Source organism: Oreochromis niloticus, linkage group LG8 (genome assembly GCF_001858045.2).
Source record: "Oreochromis niloticus isolate F11D_XX linkage group LG8, O_niloticus_UMD_NMBU, whole genome shotgun sequence".
Taxonomy (NCBI): Eukaryota; Metazoa; Chordata; class Actinopteri; order Cichliformes; family Cichlidae; genus Oreochromis; species Oreochromis niloticus.
Window position 1 is genome coordinate 2,068,443 of NC_031973.2, and position 18,429 is coordinate 2,086,871.

The following is an 18,429-nucleotide window of genomic DNA, read 5'->3' on the forward strand; positions in this document are numbered from 1 at the left end:
CAGAGTCGTGATAAACAAGATATACGCGGCGTTTTTCCCTCAATAGTTTCGTCACGTTAGCGCCAGCAAGCACTCTCTGCTTATGAGCAAAAAACATAACAAAACAGGGGAAGTTTTAGGAGTGACGGCGAGAGAGAGAGAGAGAGCAGAAAAAGAGAGAGAGGGAGAGAGAGAGTTTTGAGATGTGAGATTTGTGACGTTTAGCGTGTTTGGAGTGTGTAGTTAATGTGTTGTCTTGTGTAGTTAGTGTGCAGTGTTGTGGATAGTTTTGTGTTGTGTGTCAGAACAATGAGGCGACTGCTGTCTCCAGGTAGAAACAGCAGTGATACACCTGCTGCTGTCAGACCTGCAGGTATCAGGCTGTGATGTTCTCCTTTGTAGTGGACAGAAATTATTTTTTTGGGAGTGGCACAAATAATTTGTGTGGCATCTTATTGAAGAACAGCTGATTGTTCTGTAAATAGTTTGAAATAGTTATTTAAAAAAATAAAGTTAAAAGGTAAATGGATGCAAATAAATTTGTTGTTTGCAAAACTTGTGCATAGGATTTTAAAATTGACAATTAATATTTGCATTTAAAGTTATGAAATATGATTCATTAAACATGTTTATGGTTGTTACAGTAAAAATATAACTTTTTCTACACTGATTTTATGGTTTTTGTCTGATTTTAGCTCAATTGTGTTAATACAGTATGTCAACATGAGAACATAACTGTAAATTCAGACACGTGAGGTTGTGCTGAAAAGGATGATACCAAACAAGGCAAAGTAAATAATTTTTAAAGGTAAAATGTGGAGAGAAAATCAAAAGTAGTTAAAAATGGCCAATTATACCCTGGACCCCACAGGGTTAAACATTTTTTTTTTTTTTTAAAGTAACGCAATAGTTACTTTTCAAGTAATTAATTACTTTTAGAATATTGTAACTCAGTTACTAACTCAGTTACTTTTTTGAAGAAGTAACTAGTAACTATAATTGAATTACTTTTTCAAAGTAACTTGCCCAACACTGATGACGAACATGAAGGCACTCTGCAGTGAAACGAAGGCCCCATTCTCCAAGTGTGCATCCGAACCACCTGTTAAAGGTGAGCCATGCTAGTGTTAGCCACGCTAGCATAGCTAACACTAGCATGGCTCCCACTAGCCTGGTCGCAGCAGATGGCCCCGCCCCTCCCTGAGCCTGGTTCTGCTGGAGGTTTCTTCCTGTTAAAAGGGAGTTTTTCCTTCCCACTGTCGCCAAAGTGCTTGCTCATAGGGGGTCATATGATTGTTGGGTTTTCTCTGTATGTATTATTGTAGGGTCTACCTTACAATATAAAGCGCCTTGAGGCCACTGTTGTTGTGATTTGGTGCTGTATAAATAAAACTGAATTGAATTGAACTAGCATGGCTAACACTAGCATCACTGCATGTAGCCTCACTTTCAGGCTTATGTTAGCTGGTGAAAATAGCGACAGCAGCCTACAGGCTTTAAAACCATGATTAAAATCATCCGCCTGTGAACACATCAGTCCAGATGTTACCACAGAACATTCTGATAGTGAAGCAGTAACAGACTTGACACTGATGTTGTTTTTATAAAATGCTGTTAGTTTGATGTAACGGGACTCAAACCTCCCGGAAATCTCAGGGATCTTCCAGATGTTAGTTGGCAGATGTGAGACGAGACTTGTGATCTTGCTGGTCAGCATTGGTTTTCTCCTTGGAGTCTCCCATGGAGGCCATTTTAGCCCAGCCTCTTTTTTATTGTTCAACGTGACCTCTGATTTTAACTGAGCCGCATGAGGCCTGCAGGTCTTTGGATGTTGTTTTAGGTTCTTCTGTGACCTCCTGCATAATTTTGGCCAGCCGGTCGCTCCTGGGAAGGTTCGGCACTGATCCAGGTTTTCTCCATGTGTGGATAGCGGTTCTCACTGAGGTTCACTGGAGTCCCAAAACCTCAGAAATGTCTCTGTAACCTTTCAGACTGATGGATGCCACTGGTGTTGTTCCTCGGCTGGTTCTTTAGATGGTGGCGTGATGTGCTGCTGTTGAGACCTTTCAGCCTGCTTCAGTCTGTAGTTTTGGCTGTGAAACTGACCTCAGCTTTATAACAAATGCCATATATTTAAATTTTCGTGCTTCGTTAAATTATCGCTGTGTTTATAATTTCTTGACTGGTGTGTGTGAATGAGAGCTTCACAGTTAGCTGTGTAACTGCAGCTCAGCTGCCAATGAGGTGAAGAGTAATCTGGATACTGACGCGTCACAGATCCATATTTAGATGATTTTCTTTCTCAGTGCTCACGTTTAACCAGCACACAGCTCAGCATGTTACTGCACACTAGAGGCCGCCCACAGCCACCAGTATGTGAAAACCAGAAAGACCCCAGCAGCCATCACAGACCTGCACCACCTTTATTGTGCTGTGCAGCATAACTAAGAGAGGATTCAGGGTCACCTGGTCCAGCCCTAACTATATGCAAAAAGGAAAGTTTGAAGCCTAATCTTAAAAGTAGAGATAGTGTCTGTCTCCTGAATTCAAATTGGAAGCTGGTTCCACAGTTTGTCTGCAGTTTGCTGTAATGACAGTGATCGTCCAGCAGAGAGCGCCACGCGACAGCAGGAGTCCTGAACTGGCCTTCAGCCGCTCTTTCTGCTCTTTAATAACTTTATTTATAAAAGACACAAACGCTGTTTCATGTTTTTCTGTGAAATGTTTTTTCTTCACTGTTAAAAAAATAAAAAAGAATTTCAGCTACGAGACCATTATTACAGAGAAATGCTTAAAAATGAAAACATGAATAACTTTACAAAGCTCATTAAAGATGATGAGCTGATAAAGGATCATAAAGGAAGACTATAAAAGACAACATCACATAAAAGCAAGTTCATAAAAATGTGGTTTTGAAGGAAGTGGCTGATTTTATGAGCCACTGCTCCAATTACTAGAACTTTATTTCCACAAACAACAAAACAGATCAGCTGACCCCTGCAGCGTGCAGAGACCACAGCACGGCAGCAAGGGTGCCACAGAGGGCATCGAACCGTGGACCTGCAGCACACCGTGTGCACAGGAAACATGACCACGTTCACTCAGGAAGCTGTGGGCCTGCTCACATTGCTGAGCTCCAGCAACATCCATCAGAACCACACCCATCTGCCTCCACCAGCTTCTGATTCCGACTCAGCCCGGGTTCAGGAGAGGCGGAGAGACGTTACTCTGACTGAACACTGGACTCGTGTTCCCACCTGAACTCCACCCTGAGACGTCTCAGCGCCCGCTGGAGTCTGTGGTCTGTGGAGAAATGAGCCCGAGGGTGAAAAGTGAAACAAATATAAAGAGAGCGGTGCAGTGTGAAGGCTACATGTGATTCAAACATGACATTGACAGGTGAAGGTGGAGGTTCCTCTATGGTGCTGTGTTTGAGGAGATCCTGGATGTTGTTTAGGCTCCACCCTCTTTGCCTCCAAGGTCAAAGAGACCGAATTGAAGATGTTATCCACCCGAATTTCGTGCTGATGAAGCTGATCTCTGTGTGCTTCTTCCTGATGGGAAATAAAGGTGTGTGTGTGTGTGTGTGTGTGTGTGTGTGTTGGGGGGGGGGGGGTGCCCCTGGGTTTCTCAAACATAACTCCGGCCCTGACAGCAGCCGTAAATGTCCAGCTTTTAAACCCTGAAAGCTTCAAATGTTTCTGAGTGAGTGAGGAGGAGGAGGAGGAGGAGGAGCTGAGGCAGACCAACTTTTCGTGGCTCGTGTCGTTCAGCCTCAGCTCCGGTAACTCGCTGAAGTGCCGCCGGGATGAAGCGGGAACGTTTCCGTCCTCCGGTGCGCGGCTCAGAGAGGAGAGCGTCTCCTTCTTCCTGCACGTTTCTCTTTGCGTTTCGCGTTTTTTCGCTTATCGGTCTGAAAACAGCTCCTGTGCACCTGAGTGACGCTCAGCCCGCAGCAGGAGGAGCAGGGGGAGAGCGGGGCTCGTGTTTCACGCCGTGTGTTTGCGTGGATTCGCTTCTGCGGACGCCGCTGTGCTGACGAAGCCTTCCTCCGGACTTCACGCGAGGACCTGTGGATTCTTCACTTAAACTTTGTTCCACGCTGTCGTCTCACTGATCAGATGTTTCCTGGAGGTACAGCTGACGCTGAGAGCTGGTGAGTGTCTGCTCAGGTTTCCTCTCACTCATCTCCACATCTGCTCAGATGAAACAGGGAGGATGTGAGGTCACACCCTGAGGACCAAACGTTTCTCCAGTTTCATCATCAGGAATTTTGTTTTCCTTGAAGACCTTTAAAGACTTCGATGGGAGAAAGCTGAAACTTCCACAAAGAAGGAAACTATCCTAAAGCCAGAACTAGGTGTTTGCTTCCTGGTGAAACTCTGAGAAGCCCATCTGAGGAATCCAGGGAGACCCTGGAGGTCCTTCAGTACATACTGAGAAGGAAGGGTGAAACTAATGACACACCTGAATTATCCTCCTGGAAGAACCTGCAGCATGACCTCAGACAAGCCTCATTGAGCTGCCAGACTCAAAAGTTTTGAGGGAGGGATGTGAGGAGAGCTTCTCAGACACTGAGCTGAAACTCTGATGATTTATCCAGAGGAACCACATGATAACCCACGAGGCCTCTGAAGACGCTGAAAGGCTTTGACTCTGAAGCTTCCTGAAGGTCAAGGTTCAAATTTTTGATGTGACCCCTGAGACCTGCTGAATGTGGCAGAAGAAACAAGTAAGTGCAGGTGTACCAAAGATCCTGGGTGTAAGAATATTTAAGAGCTGCTGTAACTGACTCATAGACTAACACTTTGACCAATCAGGATTAGCACTTCAAGGATCCTGAAGATCCATAAAAACAGGAAACTCTGAGGAGGAGTTGCTGTGCAGAAACATGACTTTTAGAAGTCAAAACTTTTAGGTGCTCAAAATCCTCAAAGACCCCAGAGGATTCAAAGAGTCGACTTCTTTAGGAGAAGAAGGTATTCCAGTGGAGCCTGGGGGCGTACCCCAGATAGTTCAGAAGAACTCCTTGTGGATCCCCTGAAGGACAGATGGGGACCTTGCGGGACCTCCAGTATGCCCTGCAGGAGAAGATCGAGGAGCTTCGGCAGCGCGACGCCCTGATAGACGAGCTGGAGCTGGAGCTGGACCAGAAGGACGAGCTGATCCAGAGGCTACAGAACGAGCTGGACAAGTACCGCTCGGTGATCCGGCCCGCCACCGCCCAGCAGGTCCAGGCGCAGCAGCAGAGCCTTGTCCTGCAGCCGGACCAGCACCGCAGCAAGCGGCAGGCCATCTCCGCAGAACCCACCGCCTGTGACATCAGCGACCTGTGCCATGTGACCCTGCCCTTCTACCCCAAGAGCCCAGAGTACGTAAGCTACCTGCACCTTAAAGGGTTAGCTCGTCCTCCTGCAAGTTTGAGATCTGTGGCTCTGAATGAGGGCAGCACTGCAGGACTGTTAGAGTTTTCTTTATTGTAGTCGATGACATGAGTAGAGCTGATGTGATGAGACCGACAGCTGCAACTTTACCCTCAGACACATAAAGGGTCATTTCCAGTCGTTTGATGTGATTATGCTGTTTGGAGCTGAGGTTCGTATCTGCTGTAATTCTTGAGCGAGGAACGCAAACATGAATCCATAATAGATTTATTGAGTTTCTGCTAAACGCTCCAGCTGCAAACACCTGGCTCACATCTGAAGTATCAGCAGCTGTTTGTCAGCCACGCAGATGTCCTGAGAACCAATCAGGGTTAACTTTGTTCTCCTGACTGATGGGCTGAAGGTGCAACAACAGTTAGTTGTTTTACAGAGTGAAGGCTGCAGCTTCGGTGGGTGTGATTAAAGCTGGAAGCTTAGACGGTCTGTGGGTAACACCACAGCTTCAGGTCCGTCATGTCTGGGGTGACGTATCGGCCACACAGCAGCTGTGACGCTGCGCGGTCAGAGCGCCGTGTCGTGGTTTCTTTGAGGACAAAAGTGAGAGCAGCTCCTGCCTCCTGAAGCCTGTACAGGGGCTGATCCAGGATACCAGACCCTTCAGGCTCTTTCCTCCTGCTGCATGTCCTGGTGTTAGGCTCACAGCTTTAGTAAGACCTGGACTTCACTGCTCTGCATGTGTTTCATATTTAGAGATAAATCCAGGTGAAAAGTCTCTGCGTGCATTCATGAGGGTTTTTTAATATGGCGCTGCTGGTGCTTCACAGTACCACCAACCCTCCAATTAGCACATGACCTGCTCTACCACTGAGCTCCAGACACTGCACAGGTGCTTGCTCTTGATTTTACTGCTAGATTACAACTTAGGTATTTAAATAAAACATTTTTTATGAAGTCAGGCATCATTCTGTATTTTCATCATTCTGTATTTTGGAAATAAGTTGGGGCTAACCTGGGAAACGGGGGGGTCGTGCAGCCCTGAGCTGTCACAGACTGACGCAGAGCGAGTCGCCACTGTAGCTTTTTTTAAAAAGCAGAATTGAATAAGAATCAGTAAAATCTTCTCTTCCTTCCACGGATGAAACATCTCGACGGCTCTGACATCACATGATTCGTTTGCAGGTGTTAGTCTTTATGTTGTCATGGACACGTATGATGAGTGATGATTGGCTCTTTTCTCCTGTTAATTGTGGGCAGTGCGTAGACGACCAGTTTGGACTCAGAGTTTTTTGGCGCCTGCAGCGCTCGGTGGGCCTCGTCAGCCTTGTGCAGGCAGGCTGCTCCACCTCAGAGGCCTCTAACACCAAAACACTCGACGTGTTGAATCCAACCTGCTCGCTGTGATCTCGTAGTTTAGTTTATCTGCTCGTGTGTGACCAGGATGTCTCTGACTGCAGCCACTCATGGTTCAGCTAAATAGATTTAAATGCTGTGTTTAAGTAACATACACAGAACTATTATATTCATCAGCTTAATAAAATCTTATTGGAAACATAACTGAGTTGAATGGTTGGCTGTAAACGCTGCCGGGGTTCTGGTGTGCAGGAAGTGGAAGCAGATGGATTTTCTGAATCAAAGATGGTCCGACCAGCAGCGGCGTTTGAAGGCGCTGTGAGTAATCAGATGCTCAGCCTCAGTTCTTCAGCTCTGAGTTTCCAGGACACGTCACACTGCGGTAACCTCCGGCTCTCTGCCGCGGCTCTGCCGCTCACACGTTTTCATCGTGTGTGTCGACTCAGCTTTCAGCCAGAGATCCACCTGATGCTGCACTTCCTGTGTGAGTGTAGACATTTGTACCTGTAATGACTCAGTGTTTGCTCCTGACAGTTTCCTGCACTCACTCACTTTGTGCTGGGAGTCACGTTTGTTCTACTTTTAACTCTGAGTGAAGCTTCTTCTTGAAACAAGGGTTTACTCATAGCTGCTGCCCAGATCCACTTCCTAGTTTTACTTTTGGACCTTTATGATTAGTTACTCAGGTCATAAACAAATATGCAGGACTGCTTTCTTCCATTTGTGCAACATCTCTACAATAAGAAACATCACATTATCTTTTCAGGAAGTCCTAAAAACTCCCTGAAAAGCCTTCAGCTGATCCAAAATGCTGCAGCAAGAGTCCTGACAGGGACTAGAAAGAGAGAGCAGATTTCTCCTGTTTTGGCTTCCCTTCATTGGCTTCCTGTTAAATCCAGAATTCAAAATCCTGCTCCTCACATACAAGGTCTTAAATAATCAGGCCCCATCTTATCCTAATAATGGATTGGATTCATATAGCGCTTTTCAAGGCACCCAAAGCACTTTACAATGCCATTATTCATTCACTCTCACATTCACACACTGGTGGAGGCAGCTACAGTTGTAGCCACAGCTGCCCTGGGGCAGACTGACAGAGGCGAGGCTGCCATATCGCGCCATCGGCCCTCTGGCCAACACCAGTAGGCGGTAGGGTAAAGTGTCTTGCCCAAGGACACAACGACCAGGACAGAGAGCCCGGGGATCGAACCAGCGACCTTCCGGTTGCAGATACGCTTCCCAACCCCCCTGACCTTGTAGTACCATATCACCCTATTAGAGCACTTCGCTCTCGCACTGCAGGCCTACTTGTGTGTGTATATATTTATACATATATACATATATAAGGATCAGATGGTGTCGGCCCTGCTGGCTGTTTGAGAGAAGCTGCACTTCGTCATCACGTCCACTTTTCAGACCTGGAAGCTGCTGCCGTCTTTATTTACAGGTTGTGGGTGGTTCCCACTAAAGTTGGTGTTTGCAACACTGCATTTTGCTATGTTAGCACACACACACACACACACACACACACACACACACACTGTTCTCTGAGTTCTCTGTATTATGATCAGGTTTTCTGTGTCCACGTCAGTGTGTTGGTTTGTAATCCACATGTTCCTCCCACACACACACACACACACACACACACACACACACATCTGAAAGAGTTTCATTTACATCCCACCACCTCTCGCTGTCAGCGCGCCTGCCTGAGTGTTTGTCTGTGTGTGTGTGTGTGTGTTGTTTTAGAACAGTATTACAGTGGAGAGTGTGTGTGGGCTGCGAGCGCCCACCAGCTCTCCTGCTGTCTGCAGCGAGGCTCCAGAGGCAGACGAGTTAATGATGAGCTGAGACTCACATGTCACAGATCTGCTGCTGACGCTGGACTTTTATTTTGAAAGTTGTGTGTGTCAGGCAGGCTCGTCCTGTTTGTTCCTCGTTGCTGCGTTTGATGAGGTCGTTTTCATTCGCGGCTCTTTTCTTCATACATTTCTGCTGACAGTCGGATGTTTTTGTGTCTCCTGCGTTTCCTGATGTGATGTTTCGCTTTCTCGTCCTTTGTGTTTGTGAATAATGATTGTAAGATTATTGCTGCAGTCCTCAGGTCTTCCCAGGTTTCCTTCCTTTGTCTGCATCTAATCTCGGGCTCTGTGAGCACTCTCTGAGTTTGGTCCTTCTTTCAGTTTACTTCCTGTTTTATTTTGAAAGAAGGGTCCTTTGTGGTGTTCTTCCTTTGTACTTCCTGCACTCCTCAGTGCCCTGATCCTTCTCTGGGCTTGTATTTCAGGTCATTCCCTTGCTCTCAGTTTCACTTCCTCGTCAGGTGATCGTCGTAGTGATCGCCTCTTTAGAGTCACCTGTGTGTCACCTGTTTCCAGTCAGCCAATCGGTGCTCTCACGTCATAATGTGCACATTTGCACTCAGTACTGCTGCTGTTTGTGTTTCCAGATGATCTCCTTGTGCAGGACTTGCATGCAGCGCAGTGTTGCATTTCACTGTCACATGCTCAGTTGATTTTGTGTGTAGGGTCACATGACGCATCCTTTTATGTGAGCATGCTCAGAGCCTGCAGCAGGAACCCTGTGCTAACAGCTGTGTTTTATCCAGCTAACACAAAGAAAACTGTTCTGTTAGCTGGTGTGAGTCTGCGTGTGTCCTCGGGCTTTACTCGCCCTCGCTCTTTGGGTTTTTCATGTTTTCTGATAAAACTTCTTTATTCGGCCCTATTCTTCTTCTTCTTCTTCTTCCAGTCACCCCCTTTAGGGATCTCCAGAGCAGATCATCAGCTGCACCTCTTCCTATCCCAGCATCCTCCTAGCCCTCTGCATGTCCTCCTTGTCCTCCTCCTACATCCATGAACCTCCTCTAAGGTCTTCCTCCTCTCCTCCTGCCTGCAGCTCCATCTTCATCATCCACTCTCCCTTCTCTGCACATGCTCAGACCGTCTCAGCCTCTCTGATTTTTCACTCCAAACTGATCAAGTTTTGAATATTAAACTTTTTTTGGTTGTACTTGCTGTGAAGATGCTTCAGCCTCGTTGTTTCCACAGATGAGTTTTTCTTTCCTCGGGGATGCTGAGGCCTGCAGTCATGCACCTGCTGTAGCCTGGTATCTCCGTGCTGCATCAGTGGGTGTCGCTTGGAGCATCATGCTTCCCTCTCCTCAGACGGATCTCCATCAGGATATGAAAGTCTCCGTGTTTCCTCCCGACTCTTCCTGTGATGCATTCGCCCCTCTGGCACCTCTTTCATTTGCTCGGCTCTGTGTTTATTGTCTTCTGTGTTCAATGAAGTTTTTCTTTTTTTTTCTTTGAAATACATTTCCTCACATCCTGCTGATTAATTTTTGTTCTTTAATTATTTTTGTCTTTTATTTAAACGGCAGTTTGGTTCCTATCTCGTCACTTGTTCTGCTTTTCCTTTTATTTTCCTCCTCACTCTGCCGACTCATGCAGTAATAATGTCTGCTTCATCACCCCCTCCATCCACTCAAAGCGCTTCTTCATTGCTTTCCTCCTGAGTCCAATTTGCATGCAGCAGCCGGCCAGTCGTATTTCTTCCTTTGCAGATTCACCAAAATAAAATCCAGCTAATGGATCCTCTCGGTGCTCGTTTGACTGCCTGGACAAAATAAAACTCTCAATCCAACGTTAAGTAGACCTTCAGGTGTATTTTTTCCAATGTAATAGAGTTATCTTGCATATATGAATGTTTTACAGTCTCAGAAATGTTGGCTGCCTACACTGAATTTGATTTTGACCGAGCTATCGCATAAATCTCAAAGAGCTGAGGTGAAGTTGTAGATTTTACACCTGCAGTTCCTCAAACATCCACTAGATTTTATGACAGCTTCAGTTCTGAGAAACCTGTTTTTGATTTTACTTTCTTCATTTGATTTTCAGTCATTTCTCTGATGCATCATCTATAAAATTTGTTTTCATCCATACAAGCGAAACGGTTTGCTTATAAGAGTGACATCGTCCACGGCTGAAAGTGATGCCAGTGCTAAAGTTCCCTTAGCCTGTGTTCTCTCTGATGTTGAGCAGGCTGCAGTCTCATTGTATAGAAGTCTATGAGGAAAAAGCTGATCTGAACTCAGTGAAGTTCTCCCTGGTCTCAGTCACTGGTTTGAGGTCTGACTGAATGAAACACGAAGTTCATATTGGAAATGTTGGTCTATTAGAGTCACAGAGGAGCAGTGAGCAGGGCAGGGCTTAGGATTTTGTTGTGTGAAAACTATTAGCGAGGATAGGAGCATCAATCATCTGCATATAAACTGACATTTACCTTTAATTCATGCACAAACCAGCAACTGTGAGCAAAGCAAAGTCAGAGGTCCTCACACGGAGCCCTGTGGGATGCCACAATTTGAGTTCAGAGCATAAAGTAAGAGGAAGTGAAGCTATTGAAAACTCTTCTGAAACAGTTCTGCTTTTTAAGTTCTCATCATCCTCAGCTTGTGCCACGGTAAATCTTCCTCCAAACCTTCTAACATCCAGTAAATCATTGCCTTGAATTAAGCACTGTGAATTAAAATGCTGCTCTCTTTAATATTCATTCAGCCGACTGTTCTTACTGCTGACAACTGGAGATTATCCTCTTTGATATTTTAACACCAGAATAGTTTCCTTTGTTATGAATGAGCTTCACAAATTAAACTGAATTACTTCCCCAACAGATCTGATGAGGGTTTGGATGCTGTTACTTCAGTGTGAGTGAGCTGCAGGTGTTTTCAGCTCCCACATCAGCAGCCTTTTTCTGAGCTGTGAGCCGGCTGACAGCTGGGAGTGTTGGTTTTTCTCCTGTTTTCCATCTTTTTCCACTGTCTGTCTCTTTCAGTCTGTTTCACTTTAAATGAGCTTTGACAGGAAGGAAACCTTTGGCTTTGCTTTAATATGCTCTCCCTCCCTCTGTTTCTTTGGGCTGATTCATTCCTCTCAGTGTTGGGTTTTCTTTGTGACGGCACTGTGAAGGAGGACGGAGCTCCTCTCCTAACCAATACACCGTATCTGACAGTTCATGTGTGGCACCAGCTGCTTGGAAAACCTGTAATTATGATTTGATAGTTGAGAATTAGCTTCACTTACACTGGAAAAGACAATCATGGTGCTTAATTCACATTTAATCTGTGATTTATTTGTCTCAATGAAAATGGATCTGTTTGGTAAACAGGGACCAGAGCAAACTAAACAGGAAGTGCGTAGTTATCTATAAATCCTGATTCATAAATTATCTTTAAAATATATATGCTTTATTTTTAATTTTGATGGTTTCCTCACTGCAATCTGCTTTTATATGTCTGTTAATTATTTTTATTTATTTTATCTTTTTTCATGAATTGTATTGAGATGCACTCAAAGTCTCTTCTAAGTCCCTTTTAGTACATAAACTAATAATTGATGAAAAATTGAATTACAGAAACCTGGTTACAGCAGCATGATTATGTTAGTTTCAATGAATCAACACCCCCGAGTTATTCTAACCATCAGAAAAGCACAGGCTGAGGAGGGGATGTGGCAGCAATCAAAACCAGTCTTACTTGTTATCATCTATCGTCCACCTGGGCCTTACGCAGAGTTTCTCTCTGATTTCTCAGACTTTTTATCTGATTTAGTGCTCAGCTCAGATAAAATAATTATTGTGGGTGATTTTAACATCCATGTAGATGCTAAAAATGACAGCCTCAACATGGCATTTAATCTGTTATTAGACTCAATTGGCTTCTCTCAAAATGTAAAAGAACCCACCCACCACTTTAATCACACTCTAGATCTTGTTTTAACATATGGCATAGAAACTGAACATTTAACAGTGTTTCCTGAATATGAGCAACCTATCTCTAATAATCGGCTATGTACCACAGGCCTTCAAGCTGGCTGTAGTTAAACCTTTACTTAAAAAGCATCTCTAGACCCAGCTGTCTTAGCTAATTATAGGCCAATCTCCAACCTTCCTTTCATATCAAACATCCTTGAAAGAGTAGTTGTCAAACAGCTAACAGATCATCTGCAGAGGAATGGCTTATTTGAAGAGTTTCAGTCAGGTTTCAGAGCTCATCACAGCACAGAAACAGCTTTAGTGAAGGTTACAAATGATCTTCTTATGGCCTCTGACAGTGGACTCATCTCTGTGCTTGTCCTGCTAGACCTCAGTGCAGCGTTCGATACTGTTGACCATAATATCCTATTAGAGCGATTAGAACATGCTGTAGGTATTACAGGTACTGCACTGCAGTGGTTTGTATCATATCTATCTAATAGACTCCAATTTGTACATGTAAATGGAGAGTCCTCTTCACACACTAAGGTCAATTATGGAGTTCCACAGGGTTCAGTGCTAGGACCAATTCTGTTTACATTATACATGCTTCCCTTGGGCAGCATCATTAGAAGACATAGCATAAATTTTCACTGCTATGCAGATGACACGCAGCTCTATCTGTCCATGAAGCCAGGTAACACACACACATATGCTTTTGATGTTGAACCATGCACAGGAAGTCTAAAGGTGAGGCCATCATTTGACTGAAAAATGAACATAAACCAGTCGGAGAGAGAGAAAACTTCAGGAGTGGTCAAACCAACTGAAGTCAAACTAAACTTTATAACATCTAAAAAGGTCAGGAGCACCTGGAGGAGGCAGGTGTATCACTTTGAAGGTCTGCAATCAAGAGACGTCTCTTCAGTTCTGAAGGCAGAGATCCACAGTAGCAGCTGTTAGTTTGTGCAATTACTTTTGAGACTGAATTGCAGTTTTTCCATATAGTACTTGGGGTCTCTCATATGGATCCTGCTGCGGTTGGAAGCATTATGAATAAAAGCTCTGAGCTCATGTTCTGGATCAGAATGATTAATCAGCTTTTACAGACCAGTGTTTGCAGCAGGGCCAAAGTCATGGACGAGGATTCATTTCATTATTTCCTGCATGTTTGGTGAATCTGAGCTACCATCAGTTCATCACTGTCGTCAGGATGGCTGCTAAATATTTGTCTTCTTTTGCATGCATGCTGCAGTTTCACAGTTTAATATGAACTTCTTATTGCTGATCTTACTTCCATTTGTACCATTTATATCACTGTAGTCACTTTATGGTGACTGCTGTTGTGATTTTTTGCGATATAAATACAATTGAATTTTCATGCTAATGGTACTTTTCAAAGCTGGCTTTACTTTTTGTTCTACCTTTGCTTTTTTTGTAGCAGTCTTTTTAATGCAGATGTTATTTGTTCTATTCAGACAGTAATGTGTGGACTTAAACACTGATTTAAAGTTACGGCTGCTGAACAGCAGAGTCCTGACTCTGAGGGGAAGTTTGTCATCTGGGTTTTTGTAAACAGCCCGTCAGCTGTGAATGGGCTTCGGTCTGAAACACGAGAGTCTTTGTGAAGCCAGAGACTGTGAAGTCTTTTCATCAGCTGCTTCAGTCAGTGTCCGTACGCTGTGATCAGACCGGCAGAGGAGCTGCAGCTCTGACAGATCTGTGGCGTATCAGACACTTTCACAATCAAAGCAGCGTCCTAAAATAAGCTTTCAAAGGAAGGCAAATATAAACTTTAGAGGTCTTCTGCTGAATCTGTCACAGAGAGCAGGTGGGGTTTGTTCAGCGCTCAGCATACGTTCACCTGAGGGCAGAATTGCTGGTTTGATGTGTTTCTGTTTGCTGTTGGTACAATCCTCATCACAACTCCTCACAGCTTCTGAGAGAAACATGGGAATCGGCTAATTCTGCAGCCGCTGCCCTCAAACCATCACAGGAGATGTTTCACTAATGTAGTAACTGCTTTGCAGATGATATCTGCATTATGTAAAGAGGTCATTGTAGGAAACAAATGTCAGGCTTGTTTGGTTTCAGCTGCTCTGCTGTGACGACCTTCTGTTCGATTCGGGTTTAACAACTGAGTTTTTCACTCATGATTAGACAAAAGAAAAATACATATGAAAAGTTTTTGTTGGTTTTTAAAGCAACTTTTGAATCAGATAATCATCAGATGAGTCATAAGTGAAATAACCGTGAGGTTCAACCATAATATTTGCATGATTCATACTTAAGCCTTCGATAATCGCAGTGGTTCGGAGACTAATTGAAGCTCTGTGGTGCTTCTTTATTCTAACTGTCTGTATTTCTGCATAAAAAATGAGTAAAACTTGGTAGGACATCAGCGCACAGGCAGTTTATTTTGCACATAAAGATTGAGACGTCTGCCCCATCCAGAGAGGTGTGCATGCAGGTGATACCAAGTGTGAGACGCACAGGTCTTTATTTTTAACGGCAGGTTTGCTCTTATCCTCCAAACACAGCGGCACAAATACGTTTCCCCTGATAATGAGGAGGAGTGTAGGATAAAGGTATACTCATGAAGGTAGAATAAGGACTTGCTGACCTGTCGTCCTCCCTCCTCCTCTCAGATCGAAGGAGCTGATAAAGGAGGCCATCTTGGACAATGACTTCATGAAGAACCTGGAGCTGTCTCAGATTCAGGAGATCGTGGACTGCATGTACCCGGTGGATTATGGGAAGGACTCATGCATCATTAAAGAGGGTGATGTGGGGTCGCTGGTGTTCGTGATGGAAGGTGAGGAACCCACGGTTTAGTTTTCTGTCACTCTTCAGGATCTATTTATTTATTTCTCTGTCAGCTGTTTTTTTTTTTAAGTGAGGTATTTCTGGCAGAAATTTCTCTTTTCAAGAACTTTTCAGGTTTGGGGATTTTGGGGCAAAATTCTGAGGGAAAAAAGTACTTTTGACCTGAGGTGAGGGGACTTTTGAACCAGGCAGTGCAGTTTGTTTCCACTCAGGTCTGTTCTGGTTGTTAGACTTGGTTGTCATTTTTTTTTCCTGAGCGTTTATCAGATGTTTCTTTTCTCGCTGGTTTTCCTTCAACAAATAAAAACTGTGCAGTTTGAGCTGTAGTTGTAGTGCAATGCTCATCATGAGCATCTTTGAATGTGTGGTTGGTGACAGACAGCACCTCTCCTCACTCTGAAGCTTTTTTTAAAGGAACTGTCTCACATTAGATAATACAAATCTCATCTCTACAAGAAGCCGACTCTTCAGGTTTGAAATCGTTGATAGCTTTATTAACGATCGTGTTTCTCCAAACTAAAACTGCCATTGTGCCTCTGAGACCGTCAGTGGGTGAATGAAAGTTTGGAAAGAGGTTTGAAGACAAGAACACTGAGCCAAACCTTTGGAATCACAGAAATAGGAAAAAGTTCTGGCATAACGGAGGCACGATAAGGAAGTCGTTTATCACTACACGAGAAATAAGATTCCAGCTTTTAGCTTCTTGAAATAAATAATTATGGAACTCGTTTATTCTTTAATGACTACATTTCGTCCAATGAGCTGAGGAGTGAATAATTTCACAGGTCTTCTGTGTGACGGTGAATTCATGAAGTGCAGCGACCTGGAAACTCCTTAACGAGTGTTGTCTCAGAGCTCTGTGACATTTCCGCCTGAAGTTTCCCAGAGCGCCGTTTGACCTTCTGGACGTACTTCACTCGGCCGCTGGGAACATGTCAGAGCAGCGCGGCGTTGCGTAACGTGTCAGAGCGCCTGAAGGCGTTCACCTCCACTCTGCTGCTGGTTTCCCTGCTGCCTTCACACCACACACTACTTCTGCTGCTGTGAGGAAGAGGAGAACTCAAACACGATCATGAAGCTGCTGCGTCACAGGGTGCATTTACATTTTTCTGCCCATGGAAAAAAAAATCACAAAAATCATCCTGTAGGTAAAAAGTAACTAAGTGCCGTCACAAAGATGAATGACAGTGTGTCTGAACAGCCAATCAGTGCGCAAACAGCAGAAAACAAAGAGAGGAACGAAGAATGATGGGAATGTGTCGGCACAAGGTCACTGCCCACAAGAACTGTGACATCACTACAGCCACATGACCAACTATGACTAACTAACTAACTAAACTGTGAATCAACTGCTGGAAAACGACAGGACAGGAAATAAATTGACTGCAGACAATGACGAGTCTCCCTCGTGTTTTTCACTGAACAGGACGCTCCGCCTGTCGGGCCTCCATCACCATCAGCTGTTTCCAAAAATCATGGATTTCCACAAGAAACTGAAACGTCACTGAAACACGGTGCCGCTTGTAACATTAGACCACCGTGAGGTCATCACTGTTGATGAGATGGAGCTGTCACCTGCAGAGGACTTCAGATCATTTCTTGGGTGCTTTTGATTCACGTTCATTCGTTTGTTTGTTTAAAGGAAAGAATTAAAGAGACTCAATGAAACAATGTAACAATGTTCTTGTTTTATTAGGAACAAAAAGAACTTGGAAATCTACCAAGCAGTCTCAGTTTGGCTGACAGGTTAGGGTTAACGTGACTGCCTGAGTCTGAACAAGTCAAATTTATTATTGAGCTTTATGATAAATAAAAACATTAAAAAAATAAATTAAATAAATAAAATAAAACATAAGAAGTTCTGCAAATAAAATCAAATGTTGAGACTCAGTCAAAAGGGTACAAAAGGATACATTCAAATGTCTGGACCAGGGACCGGCTCACAAAAGTCATCACAGACACACAACAGACACACAATGGGCCCGTGGAGGACAGGCAGCGGGCTGGAATCAGGCTGAGACCCTTCCACTATCACCTGATGCAGGCAGTTCTCACCTATTGTCCACATGCTCAGACAGGTCTGCGGTTCTCGCCCCTGCTTTGTTCCTCTGATGTTTCACTCTCACTGACTAACCAACAACACTTGGTTAGGAGATGGAGAAGGCTGGGGTAAACACTACAGTGGTGGAGTTTAACACTGAGATGAAGGTCGTCTTGTTCTGTCAGCTGCTCCTTTCACGGGTCACCACAGCTGATCATCTCCTTCCGTCCCAGCATCCTCCTCTGTCACACCAACCCAGCCTTTTTATTTTACCTGTACGCAGCTTAAGTGCCGCCAGCACAAACCTAAAAGCTGTCGGCAGCATAAATGTCGTAGCTTGAGTGCAGATAACTGATAATTATCCTCAAAGAAACACTTTCAGCCTGCAAACAGCAAAGACAGATGTATGAAAGGTTGTGCTGCTGGAACATGACAAACGCTAGCGTTCCCCTTTCAGAGGGAACGAGTCAGTTCGAGCTTCATTGTTTGTGCTCAGAAGCTAAGAGAACATGAACAGCGTGGATCCTTTTGTTTGCTTTTCATTTTCTTTGACCCAAAGCTTTCGGCGCTCATTATTTTTGCTGAAGGACACTCGAACAGAAGGAACCGGGGATCGAACCAGTAACCCTGCAGCCTTGCTCCACCGTTCCTATCTAGAGTACTTTTGTTGTATTTTTAGCTGCATTTGAGGTTATTGTGTTACATAAGAAGCCTGCGTAGAAACGTGATCCTCCCACTGAAAACACAGGGCGCTGCTGAAGCTGCACTCAGGACGCCTAACCTGCACGCTCGTGTGCATCCAGTTAGTCATCCATTCACATTCAGCAGCTCTCACAGTTTTAATGACGTCCTGGTATCTCGAGGTGCTCGGGCACAGCAGCACAGGTGGATTTTTTCAGTTTCACAAATTTCAATTGCATATTGTTCTTAATATTCTCCTGGAATCACTCCTGTAGGATTTCTTCTGTTGACAAACTGCTCGAGTTATTAGTTTTATGGCTTGTCGTCTCGTCATTAGACCTTCAAACCTGCCATCGGTCAGACTGTCACTCTGTGTTATCAGTACATTTAAATCTCTTTGTCCCAGTCATG

At 44.4% G+C, this 18,429-nt stretch overlaps 1 protein-coding gene across 3 annotated transcripts in view; it reads left to right on the forward strand.

The window, feature by feature from the left end:
* Window positions 1-3,267: 3,267 nt before the first annotated feature.
* Window positions 3,268-18,429, forward strand: part of prkg1b (protein kinase cGMP-dependent 1b) — a 74,910-nt gene continuing 59,748 nt past the window's right edge. Inside the window, exons 1-2 of one of the 3 annotated variants that reach the window (XM_025909757.1) lie at window positions 3,268-3,549; window positions 15,119-15,285. In XM_025909757.1, coding sequence (XP_025765542.1) covers window positions 15,162-15,285 — 124 coding nt within the window. In that variant the 5' untranslated portion in view covers window positions 3,268-3,549; window positions 15,119-15,161. Of the gene's footprint in view, window positions 3,550-3,596; window positions 4,712-5,030; window positions 5,351-15,118; window positions 15,286-18,429 lie in introns of those variants that run through there. The other 2 variants (XM_025909756.1, XM_003449492.4) reach the window with 2 other exon arrangements.